The 21,322-nt window shown below is 41.2% G+C and overlaps 2 protein-coding genes across 2 annotated transcripts; both read left to right on the forward strand.

Annotated features, from left to right (window-relative positions):
* Positions 1–541: 541 nt before the first annotated feature.
* Positions 542–8,969, forward strand: LOC146389740 (uncharacterized). Its single transcript, XM_084913999.1, has 3 exons — positions 542–705; positions 6,762–7,521; positions 8,224–8,969. Exons 1-3 carry the CDS (start codon positions 688–690, stop codon positions 8,409–8,411), a joined length of 966 nt encoding a protein of 321 aa, XP_084770125.1. The 5' UTR covers positions 542–687; the 3' UTR covers positions 8,412–8,969.
* An 8,204-nt stretch (positions 8,970–17,173) lies between these two features.
* On the forward strand, positions 17,174–19,176 carry LOC146389741 (nuclear factor 7, ovary-like). Its single transcript, XM_084912912.1, has one exon. The coding sequence runs from the start codon at positions 17,409–17,411 to the stop codon at positions 18,801–18,803; it is 1,395 nt and encodes a 464-aa protein (XP_084769038.1). The 5' UTR covers positions 17,174–17,408; the 3' UTR covers positions 18,804–19,176.
* Positions 19,177–21,322: the final 2,146 nt, after the last annotated feature.

A 21,322-nucleotide genomic window follows, 5' to 3' on the forward strand; every position in this document is an offset into this window, starting at 1 on the left:
TGTCTGTCCGCACGAGTTTGAAGTTATTTTTGAGGCTCAAAATGTGGTTTTACTGTCAGGGTTACAGTTAGCATTATGTGAATGAGATGTCCTCACTAAGATATGAAAACGAGTGTGTGTGTGTGTGTGTGTGCGCGCGCGTGTGGGCTGCTGTGACCTCTGACCCTTAAAGGAGCGGGAACATTAGCTGGTGTTTTTTAGAAGCTGCCTGCAGTTAACAGGCTGTGGTTTCCCTAACAAAGCTACAAGTTCACTGACTCACCGGCTGATTCGTTCCAGATTGAATGACCTGTGGGTGTTTAAAATCACAGTGAACTGCTACAAGTACAAAGAGTTTCTTACCTGCTTCCTGTATCATGACATACCAGGTGACCAGGCCTCGCCTCAGCATTAGACTGCTGTCAGCTATCCAGTGACTTCTGAGCCTCTGACAATGAGAGACGCCTCATGTCACAGTTTAATTAAACGCCTTAAATAAAAGTTGTAACTTTGCACTTCAGTCACATGTTAACGTTTCATCTAAACGATGTACAAAACCCAAAAATGGTGTCACTGTCCAAGAACTGTAGGAATAAATAATCCCGTGTCTCGTCTTTTATTTCGCAGCTCACAGGTGGAGGTGACATATCTGAGGAGGAGAGGAAGGTTGGCGGAGGTCAGGACCACTGAGGGAACAGAAGCAGCAGGATGGCTTCACCCGAAAAGGTGCCTAGAAATAATTGCTGTAAATAAAAAAAGGAGCATTTTCTAAGTTAAGCACGGCAGCGTACGAAAAGAAACCACATGACGAAGCGCTGCTGCCTACTGAGCCTGAGAGAAGCCGCAGCGAGACAAAATCTAGACTTGGAGTTTGAAGAATTAGTGGCTTCATGATTTGTATTTTCACATGAAATAAATAACAGAACAGCTTTTCTCAGTGGAGCGTGCTCTGGACCTGAGACTTGTTTGTAGGGCTGGATGATGGAGAGTTTGTAACATATACTGATTAGGAATGAATCAGGAGTATCACTCGACTTTTATCTGGGAAACTTTCTGTAATGTCTCCGATAACTGACTAATAACACACTAATTAAACAACATTGCACACTCAGTACTCTTACCAGGCAAAATAGTCAACACCATTTTCAGTGTGCCTGCAGGGAAAGAGTTTAAAACCAGGACAAATAAAGATTAGAACAAATTAAATAATAACACTAATGGCAGTTTAAGTCATGTAACTCTAGCCTGTGAATCATTCAAGCATAAAATAAGGACGTAATACAGGGATGTTCCACAAACATCATTTGTTTTCATTTCTTTAGTCAAATCTATGAAAAATGCCAAAGAAACAGTTTGACAGCATAAAATATAGTATTTTGCGCCAACAATGTGATTTCCAAACAGCAGTTAGCTGAAGGGTGTCATTTTGGACACGAGTGTTTCTGGGAATAATAAAACATAGATGACTTGTTTTGACAGCATTTCATTTGGATATTTACTAATCTTAAAGTATATATGATCAAACACAGCCGAGCATTTTAGATGTTAAACCTTTTACTCACCTTTCCTGTTTCTTCAGTTTTTGTCCTACTGCAGAATATTTTTAAGGTTATCTGCTATAAAAAGTCAGGCCAGGAAAATCTCCTTCATGTTTTTTTGTTTTATCCTCAGTTACTTTGACACAAAGGCATCTGCTGTGATGCTCACACCTCTGATGAAGTCTCACAGTGTCAGTACTGATTAGGGCTGCCACGATTAGTCGACTAGTCACGATTACGTCGACTATCAAAATCGTCGACGACTGATTTAATAGTCGACGCGTCGTTTGAAGCTTTGTAAGATCCCAAAAGACGCAGGAATAAGTAGTAGGATTTAAGAGTGTAATAACGGACTGAAACAGAAGATGGCAGCACTGCATGTACAAGGATGCCAGCTGCCGTTAAACCCCGAAGAAGAAGAAGAAGCTGTGCCCCAGAATTCATAGCGCAGCCCAGCTCAGTTTCCAACAATGGCGGCAGCTAGTTAGTTTTAATGTTACTCTTATTATTCTTTCTGGGTCACAAAATAAACGTTTAACATATTTTCAGGCGAGAATGTAGCTGTGTAAACCTCAAATATCTGCTCAGTTTATCAAGACACCACATATTTTCAAAAGCGCTCCTACGTTTTCGGAGACGTCTGTTACCCACTAGCTCGATAGCTAGCCGGGGGCAAGGCTCACTAGAGCCGTGAGAACACCGGACTCCCGGCAAATCGTTTTCAAACCCACCGCCGTCTTTCGCTACTCAGGTTAAACATATTTAAGTCACTTAGATCAGCGGTCCCCAACCCCCGGGCCTCGGACCGGTACCGGTCCGTGAGTCGTTTGGTACCGGGCCGCGAGAGTTGAGGCTCAGGTGTGAAATGTATAGTTTTCAGGGTTTTTATCGGTTTTCAGCGTTATTTTTTTTTATCGTTTTTATCGTTTACTCGGTTTTCCTGGGTCTTTTCACGTGTGTTATGAATAAATCTTCTTTTTTCCGGTACCGGTACTAGTTTTATTTTGTTGTATTTATCCGCGACACATTAAAGGCCGGTCCGTGAAAATATTGTCGGGCATAAACCGGTCCGTGGCGCAAAAAAGGTTGGGGACCGCTGACTTAGATAACTTCAAAATGTTATTGTTTGGCTTTTTTTTTGTATTTTATTTGTTCCTGAGTGAATCGGTTTGGCTGAGATTAAAGTTATAGTTTTTACACAGCTGAATAAACCTCAAGCAGAAAACTGATTATCAGAAGTATGAGATGCTCGAGAATATACTCCGGTGTCCTGTTATATTTTAGATAGCAAGGAGTTTATTAAACTTCACCGAAACAATCTGCAGATTTCATTAAAATTTAATAAACTATCATTTTGTCTTTATTTTTAGTTAGCACATACCTTAAACACTTAAAGCTGTAAGCTAATGATAGTTATATAAGAGCAGATGCTGCTGGTGCAATAAGCTGTACGTTTTACGTCTAATGGATGATGATCTGATTAGTCGACTAATCGCAAAAATAATCGGTGACTAGTCGACTATCAAAATAATCGTTTGTGGCAGCCCTAGTACTGATAAATGATCAGAACTATAATACTTCTGACTGTCTGATTTTAAAATTGAACCGAATCGGGAACTTGTGAATCTGAATCGAATGGATTATAGAAATCAGTAACGATTCTCACCCAACAGAAGTGGATGTAGCTCTGGGTAAGGATGAAAAGATCACTTTTTCATTAAGTTAAGGCCTGATCCTTCTGAAATTCATAGCCAGTGCTCTGACACGGAGCCATCAAACTTTGAATGCTGAAAAAGCACTGCGTATCCAGAAAACACATTATATGCTGCAATAAATGCACTGCCCAAGTGTCCCCTCTCCTCACTGCCTTTCAGCAGCAGACAGCAGCAAACAGGTCGTCAGAGGAGGCCGAGATGATGATTAAGTTTAACATCGCCAAAGCACTTTAAGCTCGAGCACTTTTTCAGTAACTTATCTTTCTTGTAGATCTGTGCTCCAAATAAAGAACTTTGTGTTCACAAGATTGTTAGTTAATCATCATTTACAAAAGATTGAAAAAGCATGCTGTGAAGTTTAAGGTTTATTAGGCTATGTTTTGAGTTTTGTTTGAAAAAGAATAGCTTCATATAAGAAGAAAATACATATCACATATGCAGGACACCTTAAACTAGTGTTTTTAATTAAGCAGCAAGGCAGAACAAAATCAGGGCTGTATCAAGACGCGAGGACTAAACCCCAATTCAACCAGACCCAGAACTGAACATATTTGTTAACTTTAAGAGTAAAGAGAGAAACTATCTGTATTAATTGTAAATGGCACCAAATTGTATTCAAAATTAAGCCACACTTATGGAGCTCCACAATTCTTTTCCTGCTGTTTTGGTTGACATCTCTTGATTTTTCCATTTCAAAGAAACAGGCTCTGTGTTTTGCCTTATATGCATCCACAGCTGTGCCACCAATTTACTCACATGGACTCTACTAACCTATCAGAAGCTTCTTCAGCTCAGAATGGAATCGTCTGCAGTTTTCTTATTAATTAACAATAAACTTAGTGTATATGTACTCCTAAATATGATGAAAGTGATAAAAACAGCTCTGTCTCTCTTTATTCTGACATTTAACTAATTCAAAAGATATTTCAATATTTATTTATCCAAAACAAAACAAGTTTGCTCTAAATTGATGTTTAACAGTAAAAAAATGTTTTTATGTTTTTTGTTTTTTCACTAAAGTATATGTAAATATCTGGTTTCAACTGTGAATATACTGCTGTGTATTGAAATTCCTCTTGATTTGCATAGAAATATATTGAACAACATACAAAGCATAATATATAAAATAACATCTACCTGAGTTTTTTCTTTGAAAGAAGCTCCTCATGTCCATTGTTGTCATCATCAGTGCATTACTGAAACCGGTTTAGAGTGTTTTGTTTAGCCGTGGAGGGTAACAACTGAAAATATGAAACACACATGTAAGCTAAGACTCTCTAAAGAAACAGCATTGTTGTTGTTCGGCTTTTTATTTCGCCATTTGTTGGTTCACTCAAAGAGCAAGTAACGTAATATGGGTCAAGTGATCAGTTTGACATCAATCTCAGGGCTCTAGACTAACTTTTTGACATGGGCGCACCGGTACACCTAAATTTTTAAAGTTAGGCGTACCGGCACAAAAGTTAGGCGCACTCAAATTTTTCAACCGCATCGCTTAACACCGCAGTTTTACATGTGCACTTTCTTTGGGGGGGAAGTCCATACAGAAAATATTCATTTCTAAATTATTAACTAACAATCTTGTGCTTAAAGTGCTTTGTCAATATTGTAGAAAATGTTAAACTTAATCATCATCTTGGCCTCCTCTGACGACCTGTTTGCTGCTGTCTGCTGCTGAAAGGCAGTGGGGAGAGGGGACACTTGGGCAGTGCATTTATTGCAGCATATAATGTGTTTTCTGGATACACTGCTGCTTTTTCAGCATTCAAAGTTTGATGGCACCGTGTCAGAGCACTGCCTATGAATTTCAGAAGGATCAGGCCTTAACTTAACAAAAAAGTTATCAATCGTTCTTTTCATCTTTTCTTATTACCCACAGCTACATCCACTTCTGTCAGGCCTAGGCTGCTCACTAGGGCTGGGTATCATCACTGATTTCTATAATCCATTCGATTCCGGTTCTCAAAGTCCTGATTAGATTCAATTTCGCCTCAGACAGTCAGAAATATTACAATTCTGATCATTTATCAGTACTGATACATATGAGACTTCATCAGAATTGTGAACATCACAGCAGATGCCTTTGTGTCAAAGTAACTGAGAATAAAACACAGCAAAACATGAAGGAGATTTTCCTGGTCTGGCTTTTTATAGCAGATAACCTTAAAAATATTCTGCAATATTCTGCAATTTTGCATAATTTTAAGAAGTTTAAATTTCTTCAGTATTGAGCAGCAGAAATTAGGCTTTCTTGTCCGAGGTCATTGAAGTGAAAAAAGAAAAAGACAGCGCCGTAAACAACGGTAGACTGGTGGGTAATAAGCAAATGAATAATGCAGAAAACAGAGATTTGAGACGGGAAACTGTTCCTGAAGTACAGAGAGAGAGAGAGAGAGCTGTGCAGGAAGTGTGATTTTTATCGTGGTGGAAGAAAAACCGCAAAAGTCAGAGGGAATTCATGACGACATTGATCAAATGTGAAGCGTAGTTTGCTGCTTCTTTTGCTGCTGGCTCTGCGAATTTTGGTTGGAGAGACAAAACCTGCAGCTCAGAATCAGCGCAAAAAAGACGTAAACACAGCGCGGACCCGACGCATCAGAATCGCTGAGCTCCGACAGCGTGTCCGTGTTCGGGCCATCGGGTGAGAAAGCCAAGAAAGACAAAGCTGATTCTGATGTGTCGGGTCCGCTCTGTGTTTACGTCTTTGTGTGGAATCCGTTAATGAATTGATATCGCTTTATTCAAGCTACTCACCTCTCTCTTCCACCTGCACTTTCAACTGGACCACGGCCAATCAGAGAGGTCCTGCCCCTGACTATCTCTGATTGATTTAGTCCACGATAGAGGCATAATGTGTGTCTGTTGTTGACCACACGGAGAGTTGCAGAGATTTTTTTATTTTTTTTTTGTTACCCGAACAGTTGGTCGCACAGGTGCGACCAAATATTTTTTTTTAGTCGCACCACTGAAAAATTTGGTCGCATTTGCGACCAAATTGGTCGCACTCTAGAGGCCTGAATCTTTCGTGATACACCGTCATATTTACATTATTTGTACAGTACGAATGATTTGCTTTGGTACCTGGTCAAACTTAAGCGCTCCTCTGTCTACCCGGCTGCACTACAGCAAACTCGCAACAGCTTCTCCCCCCTCGCTCACATTCATAAGTGCTGTGCTCAGTCGGCCAGTGTCTGAGCTCGGATCATACCAAAATTATGGGGAATTTACGCACAGTTGTAAATTCCCACACTATGTGCTATGTGCTTCGAATATTGTGTGTAGTTTTTGTTTTATACAGTTGTCAGTCAGGCATCTAACTATGAAAAAATTACACTCCAAAAGACCCCGGGCTTCTGAAAAAACAACCCGGGCTTAAGCCTAGTAAGCCACCTCCCCGCTCCGCCAATGGTGCTGGCGCACCAGTGCAACCATGGGAAAAAGTTAGTCTAGAGCCCTGCTGACTTCTGGAAGTGTCACCATGTTGCCAGTACCTGAGTTATAATCTGTTTTTGTTTTTCTGTTGAATTAGGACAAGACCGGCAAAGAAATGCGGAAAAAACACAGATGTCAGCAATGTGAGAAGGCTTTCCACAACCTGAAGCAACTAAGGAGTCATCAAAAAAGTCACACTGAAGAAAGATTGTACAGCTGTGATCAGTGTGAGAAAACATACAAAACAGTAAGCACGCTAAATGTTCATAAGAAAACGCACAGTGGAGAAAAACCACATATGTGTGAGGAGTGCGGCAGTGAATTTATCTCATTGAGAAACTTATCGACTCACATTCAATGGTATCACACTGGAGAGAGACCGCACCATTGTCAGCAATGTGACAAAGGGTTTGTGACCCGAGGAGAATTAAAGAGTCATCAGAGGGTTCACACAGGAGAAAAGCCCTACAGCTGCGGTGAGTGTGGGAAAAGTTTTTCATGGCTTTCCAATCTCCTCCGTCACCAGCGCATCCACACAGGAGTGAAACCGTTCATCTGTGAGGAGTGTGGAAGGAGTTTCAAGCGATTAGATAATTTGAAGGTCCACAAGAACATCCACGCAAAAGAAATGATTTTCTCCTGTGAGCAGTGCGGTAAAGATTTCTCTTCATCATCTAACCTTAGGACTCATGTTGTTTTGCACACTGGAGAGAAATCGCACAGATGTGATCAGTGTGGAAAAACATTCACCACGCTGCAACAGCTGAGACTCCACACACGTATTCACACTGGAGAAAAACCATACCAGTGCAGACACTGCGACAAGACTTTTAGTTCACAGGGTCCTGTTGAAACTTGTTCGATTTGGGTAAGAGAAGTAAGCAGACTGAATCCAGGTAGGTGTCAAAAATAGTGATCTTTATTTACACACTTGCGCAGAGTGTGGGAAGAAACTTGCAACAACAATCTTACAATCTTCAACGAGCAGACCGCTCCCCATCCTTATATTACCCTGATGACATCACAGTTAGATCTTACTGGAAATGATAACAGTTCAAAAAGTTCTCCTTATATAGACATCTGAGGCTACTTTAGAGACAAACAAGTTTGTGATATGTTGTGCAATTTTGTGAGACTGTGTGTCCAACCGAGAGACTGTCCTGAGACGACCTCCCTGTTCTTAATACGTGCGGGTGTGAACGTGCGTGTTTTACATGACTCTCTATGTGCATGTTGGTGTAGGCCTGAATATGTGTGTAAGTGAATGTAGAAGGCCCTACTGGACCCACAGCTTTGAGAGGTGTGAATACAATGATATGGATACCATTTGCAACATCTTAAGCAGATAGAAAGAATGATAGAGAACAACAATAGACTAATAAAAGTGATGATAATATGCATACATTAATATTTTGCTCAGATTACCATAGATATAATTCAGAGATTATTCTATCAACAGATTCGACAATGATGACTGATTGATCAATGATAGTTCTGATTACAAATTGTCACCATAAGAATACAACATAAAATATCTCTTGTCCACAGTCCCCGCACAGTACATGAACGCATCCACACTGGAAGGAGACCGTACAGCTGTGAGGAGTGTGGGAAGAGTTTCACTCAATTAGGTACTTTAAAGGTGCACAGGAACCGCCACACAAAAGAAATGCTTTTCTTCTGCGAGCAGTGCGGGAAGGTCTTCACTTCTCGTGGCACATTTAATCATCATAAAAGGATCCACTGAAAGAAACAGCAATAATGTGCACTTTGCGGAAAAAGATTTGAAGGAGTACAAAGTCACTGCTGTACTCTCACTGAAGATACAACCTGAAAGTGTAAACGCTGTAAACAAACCTTCATTAAGCAGTTGTGATGTCAACATACTTCGTCTTTCCTGTTTGCTTGTTCTAAAAGATGTTTTTGTTTTTGTTTTTGGGTGTTTTATTTAAAAAACTAATTAATTCTATAAATACAGGGAGTGCAGAATTATTAGGCAAGTTGTATTTTGGAGGAATAATTTTATTATTGAACAACAACCATGTTCTCAATGAACCCAAAAAACTCATTAATATCAAAGCTGAATGTTTTTGGAAGTAGTTTTTAGTTTGTTTTTAGTTTTAGCTATTTTAGGGGGATATCTGAGTGACTTATGTATGTATATATATGTATATATTGTACTATTCTTTGTTAGCATATTGTCTGTCTTGTCTTAATGTTGGTTTATAATGGAGCACTGTAACAAAAAATAATTTCCCCCAGGGATTAATAAAGTATTCTGATTCTGATTCTGATTCTGATCTGTGTGTGCAGGTGACTATTACTGTGCATAATTATTAGGCAACTTAACAAAAAACAAATATATACCCATTTCAATTATTTATTTTTACCAGTGAAACCAATATAACATCTCCACATTCACAAATATACATTTCTGACATTCAAAAACAAAACAAAAACAAATCAGTGACCAATATAGCCACCTTTCTTTGCAAGGACACTCAAAAGCCTGCCATCCATGGATTCTGTCAGTGTTTTGATCCGTTCACCATCAACATTGCGTGCAGCAGCAACCACAGCCTCCCAGACACTGTTCAGAGAGGTGTACTGTTTTCCCTCCTTGTAAATCTCACATTTGATGATGAACCACAGGTTCTCAATGGGGTTCAGATCAGGTGAACAAGGTGGCCATGTCATTAGTTTTTCTTCTTTTATACCCTTTCTTGCCAGCCACGCTGTGGAGTACTTGGACGCGTGTGATGGAGCATTGTCCTGCATGAAAATCATGTTTTTCTTGAAGGATGCAGACTTCTTCCTGTACCACTGCTTGAAGAAGGTGTCTTCCAGAAACTGGCAGTAGGACTGGGAGTTGAGCTTGACTCCATCCTCAACCCGAAAAGGCCCCACAAGCTCATCTTTGATGATACCAGCCCAAACCAGTACTCCACCTCCACCTTGCTGGCGTCTGAGTCGGACTGGAGCTCTCTGCCCTTTACCAATCCAGCCACGGGCCCATCCATCTGGCCCATCAAGACTCACTCTCATTTCATCAGTCCATAAAACCTTAGAAAAATCAGTCTTGAGATATTTCTTGGCCCAGTCTTGACGTTTCAGCTTGTGTGTCTTGTTCAGTGGTGGTCGTCTTTCAGCCTTTCTTACCTTGGCCATGTCTCTGAGTATTGCACACCTTGTGCTTTTGGGCACTCCAGTGATGTTGCAGCTCTGAAATATGGCCAAACTGGTGGCAAGTGGCATCTTGGCAGCTGCACGCTTGACTTTTCTCAGTTCATGGGCAGTTATTTTGCGCCTTGGTTTTTCCACACGCTTCTTGCGACCCTGTTGACTATTTTGAATGAAACGCTTGATTGTTCGATGATCACGCTTCAGAAGCTTTGCAATTTTGAGACTGCTGCATCCCTCTGCAAGATATCTCACTATTTTTGACTTTTCTGAGCCCGTCAAGTCCTTCTTTTGACCCATTTTGCTAAAGGAAAGGAAGTTGCCTAATAATTATGCACACCTGATATAGGGTGTTGATGTCATTAGACCACACCCCTTCTCATTACAGAGATGCACATAACCTAATATGCTTAATTGGTAGTAGGCTTTCGAGCCTATACAGCTTGGAGTAAGACAACATGCATGAAGAGGATGAAGTGGACAAAATACTCATTTGCCTAATAATTCTGCACTCCCTGTATCGTTATACATTGATCTATAATTACATATCTTACAGCTTTCCAAAGTGCTGTCTTTTATATGTCATACATACGATTGTTAAAGATGGCAGGTTTGTTTGAACCAACAGATTTCTTTTAAACGAAGCAGTTTTTGTCTTTCTAAGAATATTTTATTTGTTTATTACTGTCTGAGTTTTGTTGTGACAAAAACATCATTTTCTTGAGGTTTTCATTATATGACACTTGCACTTGTATTTTTCTTTTAAACATGGATACGAGTTGTTTTAGGCACATCGTTCAGGTCTACATCATTATTGTGTTTCTGTTGCATTAAGAGAACTTCGTTTTGAGGCAGCTGAAGTTGCAGATGTTGCAGACTTTGTAAAGTTACTTTGATGTTAACAAAGTTTTACACAAACTGATGTGTTTGTTTAAACTGTTTTTGGAGGTCCAAACATGGCCAACCGAAGTGTTCGTTGTTGATACAGTTACTGAAAATGATTTGTCATTAGGACTCAGAGAGGACCTAACTTCTGCTGTCAGTGACGTGAAAATACTGACTTAAAGCTTGGATGTTTGTCAGGATTTTGTTAACTTATAGCAATGTTGATAATAATAACAATAATTTTAGGATCTTTTGTTTAAGTTTTTTCCTTATTGGCTGCTGTTCAGTCATTTCTAACATGCACTGTTACAATGCTGTTTGTTGCTTGCATAAATAAAAAGTATTTAGTGATCAGTGAGTAGAAGGATGGGTGACCCCTCCCACTCACTTTGTTTGTATCCCATCTGTTCATCTGTTTTCAATGAATCTCCTAAATATAAATAAACAAATACTATGTTCAGGAATGCTTGGACTCTTATTTCTTCTGAACAAACATTTCTGTAACTCTCAAACGGTATAAGGGCATCGTTTCTTGCTCATAGAATCGTGTAGAATTCAGATCTATGACATTGAGATAACTTATCATTAAAAAGACGAGGCCTTCTGATGTGAGCTTGGAAAACCGCGACATCCTTTCCCCTCGTGTGTCCACACAACGTTCAGATGTGTGACCAAAGCATATTCCAGTCTTTCTGTTAAATCAAATTTTACTGATATATGATATGGAATAACAGTTTTTTATATTGTAAAGGTAAAACACTGCGGGAAGGAAAAACTCCCTTTTAACAGGAAGTAACTTTTCGGCATAACAAGTAGAAAACGTCTGCCCAGTGTGTTCCTGTTTTACTTTGAAGGTCTGTGTCTGACATCGGTGTGTTGTTTTTTGCGTCCTCCCTGTCTTGTCACGTCAATGAGGTTCAGCCGTGTCTCCCTCCTGTGTGCTGTTTCCTCGTTTCCCTCTGTGTATATCTAGTGTGTTTTCTTCTGTGTTCGTCGTCGGTCAAATATACAGATACTTGGTGTATCTCTGGTCTACATTCTCCGTGTCATCCTCGTTGTTCATGCCCTGTGTTCCCCGCATGTGTTTCTCCCTGCATGTTATCCAGCAAGTATGGTTTCAGGTTTTGTTTGTTATAGTTTTCCCAGTATAGGTTTTCATATTTCTGTCTTCACTTGTGTTTGTGTTTTCACCTGTGTAATAAAGCTCACTCGCATCACAGCTGGTGCCTGCATCCTGGGTCCTTTACTCACAAACCCCACACGACTGCTGCCACAGCCGTGACCCAAACACTTAAAGATGTCTGTAGACCCGTATCACACCATAGGATATAAACCAATAGTAGAGGAGAGTGGTTTGACATAGTACTGGAACCTAGCCCACATGTGTTGCCCTTGGTAACCAGTTTGTTCCCAGACGACTGTGCTTGGAAAGACAGAAAAGATGGTTTGGTGGTGAGAAAATAAACAAAAAACCTGCTTTTAGAGTTTAACTCAAAGAAAAAAGAACACTGCATGCTGACATGAATGTAAATCAGATTCTTTTAATTATTTCTGTGCACATAATTGAATTGAATTGTGAATCAAGCCCAGAGACATTGGTGGTGTTATATACACACACACACATATATATATAGAAATTATCCACTCGCCCCTGTGGGGGGTCAATCCTTCAAGCTCGGGTCCTCTACCAGAGGCCTGGGAGCTTGAGGGTCCTGTGCAGTATCTTAGCTGTTCCCAGGACTGCGCTCTTCTGGACAGAGATCTCCGATGTTGTTCCCGGGATCTGCTGGAGCCACTCGCCTAGCTTGGGAGTCACTGCACCTAGTGCTCCGATTACCACTGGGACCACCGTCACCTTCACCCTCCACTTCTTCTCGAGCTCTTCTCTGAGCCCTTGGTATTTCTCCAGCTTCTCGTGTTCCTTCTTCCTGATGTTGCTGTCATTCAGAACCGCTACATCGATCACTACGGCCGTCTTCTTCTGTTTGTCTACCACCACTATGTCCGGTTGGTTAGCCACCACCATTTTGTCCGTCTGTATCTGGAAGTCCCACAGGATCTTAGCTCGGTCATTCTCCACCACCCTTGGGGGCGTCTCCCATTTTGACCGCGGCACTTCCAGGCCATATTCGGCACAGATGTTCCTGTACACTATGCCGGCCACTTGGTTATGGCGTTCCATGTATGCCCTGCCTGCTAGCATCTTGCACCCTGCTGTTATGTGCTGGATTATCTCTGGGGCATCTTTACATAGCCTGCACCTGGGGTCTTGCCTGGTGTGATAGACCCCAGCCTCTATGGATCTTGTACTCAGAGCTTGTTCTTGTGCTGCCATGATTAGTGCCTCTGTGCTGTCTTTCAGTCCAGCTTTGTCCAGCCACTGGTAGGATTTCTGGATATCAGCCACCTCCTCTATCTGCCGGTGGTACATACAGTGCAGGGGCTTGTCCTTCCATGATGGTTCCTCGCCTTCCTCCACTTTCTTGGGTTTCTGCTGCCTGAGGTATTCACTGAGCATGCTGTCAGTTGGGGCCATCTTCATGATGTATTTGTGGATATGTGGATATCTGTGGATATTTTGTGGATGTTTGTTGTCTCATCCTGGACTGTGGTGCTGACGCTCACAAGTCCCCGGCCCCCTTCCTTCCGCTTAGCGTACAGCCTCAAGGTGCTGGACTTGGGGTGAAACCCTCCATGCATGGTAAGGAGCTTTCTTGTCTTGATGTCAGTGGCTTCTATCTCCTCCTTTGGCCAGCCTATTACCCTAGCAGGGTACCTGATCACGGGCAGGGCGTAGCTGTTGATGGCCCCGATCTTGTTCTTACCGTTTAGCTGACTCCTCAGGACTTGCCTGACCCTCTGCAGGTACTTGGTGGTTGCAGCCTTTCTAGCGGCCTCTTCATGGTTCCCATTCGCCTGCGGGACCCCCAGGTACTTGTAACTGTCCTCTATGTATGACTACACTTCTCCAGCCCAAACGACATTCCGATGTCATTGCTGTATAGCCTGGTAGTGTGGATCAGTGAATCGATGTCTCGTTCACTCTTGGCATACAGCTTGATATCATCCATGTACAGGAGGTGGCTGACAACTGCTCCATTCCGTAGTCGGTATCCGTAGCCAGTCTTGTTAATGATCTCACTGAGGGGGTTCAGGCCTATGCAGAACAGCAGTGGGGACAGATCATCTCCTTGGTAGATCCCGCACTTGATGGTGACGTGCTATGGGCTTGAGGTTGGCCTCCAGTGTTGTCCGCCACATCCCCATTGAGTTCCTGATGAAGGCTCTCAGGGTCCTGTTGATCTTATATAGTTCTAGACATTCCAGGATCCAGGTGGGGCATTGAGTCATAGGCCTTCTTGTAATCAATCCAGGCAGTGCACAGGTTGGTCAGTCTGGTCCTGCAGTCTCGGCTGACTGCTTGGTCTGCCAGTAGCTGGTGTTTTGCGCCTATGGTATTTTTGCCCATCCCTTTCTTTCCCCCGCTCATGTATTGACCCATGTGCCTGTTCATCTTAGCCACTATGATGCCTGACAGGAGCTTCCACGTGGTGCTGAGGCAGGTTATTGGTCGGTAGTTGGAGGGGACCGGTCCCTTCTGGGGGTCCTTGAGGATCAGGACTGTCCGGCCTTCGGTTAGCCATTCCGGGTGACCAAGGCTAGACAGTCCCATTTCACAAGCCTTGCACATCTGGCCTTCTCAGTCATTCAGAGGATGCAGCCCACATGACGGCAAAGGCCGCGTCCTCCGATGACTGCAGACCCTGAATTTGGACATAGCCAGGGATGACAAGAAGTAACATAAGGGACACAAGGGAGGCAGATTAACAACTAATCACTAGGAATCCTTAACAAATAACCAGAAACTAACAAATAACCAGAAACTGAATTGATGAACATTAAAAATCACAAAACACAATCACAGAGTTAGTGGACTTCGGACAATGACCGTGGTTTTATGGTTTACTTCTCTTTAAGATTAATGATTGACTCTACAACTATGTGGAGACCCTTGGTTGTCAATCTGTCTCAATAGCCACTGATTTGGCTAAAGAAATTGAGTAATTTTAAAAAGTAATTAAAGCAGTTATAAAATTTGTACACGAATTGTGAAATAATTATTGCGTGCAGTCCAAGTTACACAAAATTAAAACTAAGGGTTGAAGTGTAAAAGAGATCCTCTGGCTTATGCCCATCCAAACGTTGAATAAAAGGGCTTAACATTGTTAAGGTTCAAATATTGGGGAAGGAGAGTACAAACAACCATGGTCCAGAAGAGCTTGGTCAAACAATTGATTTTAATGAAATACACGCGTGGGAAGACCAGCCGTACGCAGACAGCACTTGATCTTCGACTAATCAAAGCATAAACAGATATTTTATACCATCAGGGTTTGAATTTAATGACGCCCCCTCATGCGTCATCAGATACACTTCATACATAGGTTCCGAAACCACAATGACTTTTAACACAGTTTAAAAAGAACATTGTCTTCTATCTTCATGGCAGGTATTTCCTGTCAACCTTTTGACTTTCACTTCTCGTCTAGAACACCAGACACACATCCTGCAAGAAACTGTTCCTCTTTTTGCAGAGACAATTTCGCAGTTACAAGCAAACATGACTAACCTCTCACCTATAAATGAGTCTAACTAATGTGTGTGTGTGTGTATATGTCACGACCTCACTCGGCACTCTATCTCACCTCTCACCTACTAACGCTCACAGTCAAACAGAGGCCACTGTCAAATGTGTCACAGTTTACTAAAACTATAGATGTAATATAAACTGAATAAATGTTTTAACCAACTGATACTATTTAAAACTCAATACAAGAATATGAACATATAAAAGATAATAGAAATGACCTGATATAAGTGTTTTGTAAGCATGTATTGCAATTCCTTCTATGTTCTAGTTTCCCTCAGCAAGTATCACCTGGACAGTCACGCCAGTGAAGCTTAAGACCCTTAATGAACCGAACATCAACTCAAAACAAGCACAGATATGCAATGGTAATGATGATGATTATTAACAATAGCAGCAAAATAAGTTCTCTGATCTCCACAACATCCAGCCTTGTTATGGTTTTTATGGTACGTGATACAGAGTGCTACAGAGTTTATCAATATTTGACTTTGCTAATAGTTCTGCTTAATTCTAATCAAAGGATGAAGCACAGGGTCAAATGAGTATAAAAGAGGGCTCTTTGCCATGTTGGATTATAATTTCCAAGGATTTGGCTCAGATCCTATTGGATATCAACAAAGAACAGAAAGGAGTACATTGTTAGGGCTGGATGTACTGCTTTCTGCTTCAAAATCCGTTCTCTCAAGATCAGTATTAGACATTAGCATTCACTCAATGTAGATTAATTAGATAAGTGTATTTCAAGTGATTGGATTAGTGATTATTATTTAATTCAGCTTTTACTTTGCCTTTGTAAAATTGCTTCAATAAAATATCCTGCATTTAAAATCTAAATTGTGAACATTCCCATTTTAAACCTTTAATGAAACAGAAAAGGTAAAACTTGTGTATAAGTAGTGCATCTAGTTAAGGGTTTTTACAGGTTACTGTAGCCTTCAAAATTAACAGATTGTTGAGGCATATTTTCGAGTCATTAAACTTCTAATCTTCCACCAAGATTATAGAATACACCATTATAATAAATAAATATATAGATAGATTTTAGCCTTTTCATATGATTAAATATTTTACATTTTACCCTTACACCGTAACATCTATTATAAAAGCACCAGAAACCCCATGCTCAGTGATTGCCACACTCCCTTAACCCATGGCCTCTCATGGAACCTTTAAATTGTGTCCGGACACCTGACACAATGGACACAGACAAAGACGAGTAATCACATCTCAACATCTCAACAGAAACTTTTTGCACCACCCTTTACCTCTAGACTTTTGCACACACATTTGGCTGTGTATGCAAATGTTTTCCTTAATAGTAGACAATATTTGCTAGTAACAATTATTTCCTCCTCAGAGAGAACCACCACACTTCTTGATGCGGAGCTAATTATCAAAATATTCAATAAAAAAATTAAACTTCTGGTGAGAAAATGTTATGATGTGCAAATCTATGCTTAAAGAGTGATGCTAAATAAAGGGCTAGTTTAAGTGCTTTTAATAAAGAGCAAAAGTGCTCCTAAAGTGATGTACAGTCCTCTTCTTTAGAAAAAAGACATAACACTTTGAGAGAACGGGCCAGAAGAAATAACATGTTTAACATGGAGCTCCAAAAAGGTGTAAATTAAATTACAGTATAGTTTTTACAATTCATCTTGAATGTTTCTCTTGTTGTGACTTGTTTTACAGCTGCTGCCAGATGTGAAACACACCCATGTTACAGGACTCACATGACTCACCTCAGAGTAACCAGGAAATAAGCTGTTCTTCTTCCTAAGAGAAACGCACAGACGATCAGACTGAGTTCAGACCAAACTAGCAGCTTCCTCTGAGTGAGTCCAGCTACAGGAGAGAAAAGTGGAAAACTCCAACACTGCTGCTTCAAGCTGCTGACGCTCCACACACTGAATGTGAGTTTGAGCAAAAACACGACTCAAAGGAAGTTTCAGTGAAGGTGGTAGAGGAGGGAGGGGAGCCAGGACTGACTGTACTTCCTGTCTGCTGTTTTCAGCTTCACTCACAGACTCAATGGCTTCCAGATCAGAGGAGGATCTCTGCTGTCCGGTCTGTCAGGAGGTCTTCAGAGATCCTGTTCTTCTGTCATGTAGCCACAGCTTCTGTAAAGACTGTCTGAAGAGATGGTGGAGAGAGAGACCAACACACGAGTGTCCAGTTTGTAAGAGAAGATCTTCAAAGGATGATCCACCTTTAAACCGAGCTTTAAAGAACCTGTGTGAGTCGTTCTTACAGGAGAGAGATCAGAGAGCTTCAGAGGCTCTCTGCAGTCTGCACTCTGAGAAACTCAAACTCTTCTGTCTGGACCATCAGCAGCCAGTGTGTGTCGTCTGCAGAGACTCAGAAAAACACACCAATCACAGATTCAGACCCATCGATGAAGCTGCACAACAACACAAGAAGGAACTTCAGGAAACTCTGGAGCCCTTAAAGAAGAAGTTAAAGGTTTGTGAAGAAGTTCAAGTGAAGTTTGATCAAACAGCAGAACACATTAAGGTCCAGGCCCGACACACAGAGAGGCAGATTAAGGAGCAGTTTAAGAAGCTTCACCAGTTTCTAGCAGAGGAAGAGGAGGCCAGGCTGGCTGCACTGAGGGAGGAAGAGGAGCAGAAGAGTGGGATGATGAAGGAGAAGATGGAGGCTCTGAGCAGAGAGATAGCAGCTCTTTCAGACACAGTCAGAGCCACAGAGGAGGAGCTGAGAGCTGAAGACGTCTTATTCCTGCACAACTACAAGGCTGCAGTGGAAAGAGTCCAGCGCTGCCCCCTGCTGGATGATCCACAGCTGCCCTCAGGAGCTCTGATAGACCAGGCCAAACACCTGGGCAACCTGACCTTTAACATCTGGAACAACATGAAGGACGTGGTCTCCTACACTCCTCTCATTCTGGACCCAAACACTGCAAATCCAAAACTCATCCTGTCTGAAGATCTGACCATTGTGAGACGAGGAGGAGAGAGACAGCAGCTTCCTGATAATCCAGAGAGGTTTGATGGATTTATCTGCTCTGTCCTGGGCTCTGAGGGCTTTAACTCAGGGACTCACAGCTGGGATGTTGATGTTGGAGACAGTAAATGGTGGGCACTCGGTGTGTTGGCAGAATTTGTGCAGAGGAAAGAACGCATACGGTCTGCATTATGGAGAATATGGTTCTATAAAGGTAAATACTCAGCACTCTCACCATCAGCTCCTCTCACTGCTCTCTCAGTACAGAAGAAGCTCCAGAGGATCAGAGTGAATCTGGACTGGAACAGAGGAAAGCTGTCGTTCTCTGATCCTGATACTAACACACACATACACACCTTCACACACACTTTCACTCACAGGATGTTTCCATACATTTTTACTGCTGGTAAAGTGAAGGTGTTGCCGTTGAAGGTGTCAGTGTCAGTGCAGCAGATGAGTTGAGGATGATGATATTTCTAATGTTGTTTCCTGTCAGTGAGTTGAAGCTGTTAAACTGCAGCTGTCCTCCTGCTGCCTCGTTGTTCCAAAGCTCTTTGTTTCTCTTTTAGTTCTCACTGTTTCTTTCTGTTTCTGCTGTCCACCTTTTCACATGGAAAATCATTTCACTGTTTCTCACTGAATGACTCCCCAAACTAGATTTGAAATTCTATCAAGTTTCTAATCATTACAAGTGATTCATGTTTCTATTTGATGTGTAAATGGAGATGATTTAGTTTGCTGGGATATGGACTGACATGTGTTGAATGGGAGGAGCAGTTTGTTGTTGTCTTCTTGTCTGTTTATGACAACAATAAATATGTTGTTGAAACAATGATTCATGTTTAACTCCATATATGAAATGTTTCTGATCTTTGAATTCTGTTTGATTAAAGACTTTCTTCATGACACAAATGAGATTTCAGTGTATTAATAGAACTAAATAAGCTCAGAGTTGAAAGGCTGGCGTATTATGTACGTGCTTCACTGTCAGGATCTTCAGGGGGATTCAAAGTCATGACATAAACGAGTCTAGAGGCATGTAGAGAAAAATATCTGAGCTTTATTTTGTATTATTTTGCCAGAGGAACGTCTCCGACTGCTTCATATGGAAACATCAGCATGAAGTTTGACGGAGCTCGTTTAATCAGCTTGTTGTTCCTTCTTTTACAGCGGAAGAAGAGCTGAAAGTTTGTGTGTGGATTCAAAGCGCTCGCTGTCAGGACAAATAAAGGAGGGGAAGGGATTTAAAGGAGGAAAGCACTGTTTTTAGAGCCTTAAAGAGAAATCACATTTCCATGCTGACAGTCTCATACTCAACAATCAGACAAACACACAAAAAGATTGACTACTTTATTTTATTTCATTTCTTAACGAGAACATAAATATTTGTGAAAAACAAAAGATTCTGCCACTTCCAAACATTCCTTCCAAATAATTGAATGAAGAACAAATCAAAGTATTTAATAATAATAATGGATAAGTTAACTAGTGATGATGACGTCCGAAGCCTCGCTGCTGTACCACGTGACTGGTTCATGAAGTGGTTCGAACTTTGCCGTGAGCTATGACAGCGATATAAACCCCTCAGACTTCATTCAAAATGTGGGTGTTTGATGGAGAGTTGCGGTTAGTGAGAGTTTGGAGACAGTTTGGAGGTTTATGAGAGTGAGGAGAGAAAGTCAGGAGAGAATGGAGCCAGCTAAGAAGAGGAGGATGTCCTCCCCTGTGTGGGAACATTTTGATCTTATTCCTCCCAACAAGGTATGTAAATTTCTACAGAAGATGTATTTTCATAATACTGATGGTGCAATAAAACTTATGTTAAGCTGTCTTTACTTTTGTACAAGGTGAAGTGTTTGCTATGTGCCAGGGAGCTGGGATATAACAACAACACCTCATCCATGCTTAGGCACTACAGAGCTTTGCATGAGAATAAGGGGAACACCGATTGTGGAGCACGACCAGGTGAGCCATCAAATGCCATGATAATATAGCATGCAGTAATGTTACTAAATGATATAACAATATTATACAACTGTAATAAGTTACGTGTGTGATATTTATATCTGTGCTTTGTCTTTATTGTCTTTCCTCAGGAGAACAATCTCAAATAGATGAAGACCTGGTTAGCATGGTGATTGAGGACTCCCAGCCATTTAGCATTGTGGAGGACAAAGGATTTAAAAGATTTGTTAAATCATTAAATCCTAGCTATGTTCTCCCCACTAAAAAGGCCATAAAAGCAGTGAAAATTTAGTTTTTACAGAGTAAAATGCGAACAGGCAGGACTGAGGCTCAAAGCCTCAGTGTGTAGCTGTCCATACCTCAACGTTACAAAAGCACAACCACTGTCCACACCCCAACCACACCTCACCTCACAGTAAATGATCATTTCCATTTTAAGCATTTCCAAATAATCATTTTCCATACTGCCAGTATAAATATACACAGTATACTGCATCACTACAATATACATGTTTTACACACTCCTTTTGTTGTTGACATTTACAGGCTGTGTGCAAAAGGCCACACTCTTCAAATTCATGCCAACTAATATTTTTACGTCCAGTAGGTGTCCTACTAGAGCAAATGAAGCTTCAAGAAGCTTTGCGCTGGGGTGAACCAATTGGATGAAAAGCTTCAGTGCTTCATGAAGCTTCATCTGCCCATCACTAAAGTTAACTAATTTGATATTTTGAGTTTACCTGTAATGCATGACAGCACTAAGCTATAGCCCAAATGGTGGCATAGACTTTGCTTTGCATTGTTTGTTATTTTATATAGGTATATGTTATATTGATTATATTTCTGCTCTTTCTGAGTTACCTGACCTCCGCTCCAGTCCTTCCTGGTTTGGCTGAAAGAGGAGGCTGAGGGTGGAGCTGGTTTAAATGCAGAAGCCAATAAAGTGGACTGGACCATCTATTGTGATCATGCAGGGGGAATGAGGTTCTTCTTGAATGATGGTTAGCTGTTATCTC

The sequence above is a fragment of the Perissodus microlepis genome, chromosome 3 (genome assembly GCF_051167445.1).
Source record: "Perissodus microlepis isolate ML-2025 ecotype Zambia chromosome 3, ASM5116744v1, whole genome shotgun sequence".
Lineage (NCBI taxonomy): Eukaryota > Metazoa > Chordata > Actinopteri > Cichliformes > Cichlidae > Perissodus > Perissodus microlepis.

Excerpts from the sequence above, each read along its gene's own strand:
- LOC146389740 (XM_084913999.1), top strand. Across the intron at positions 7,522-8,223 it reads ACAGGGTCCTGTTGAAACTT|TACATGAACGCATCCACACT; the intron begins GTTCGATTTGGG and ends GTCCCCGCACAG.
- LOC146389741 (XM_084912912.1), top strand. The coding sequence starts at position 17,409 with ATGGCTTCCAGATCAGAGGAGGATCTCTGCTGTCCGGTCTGTCAGGAG.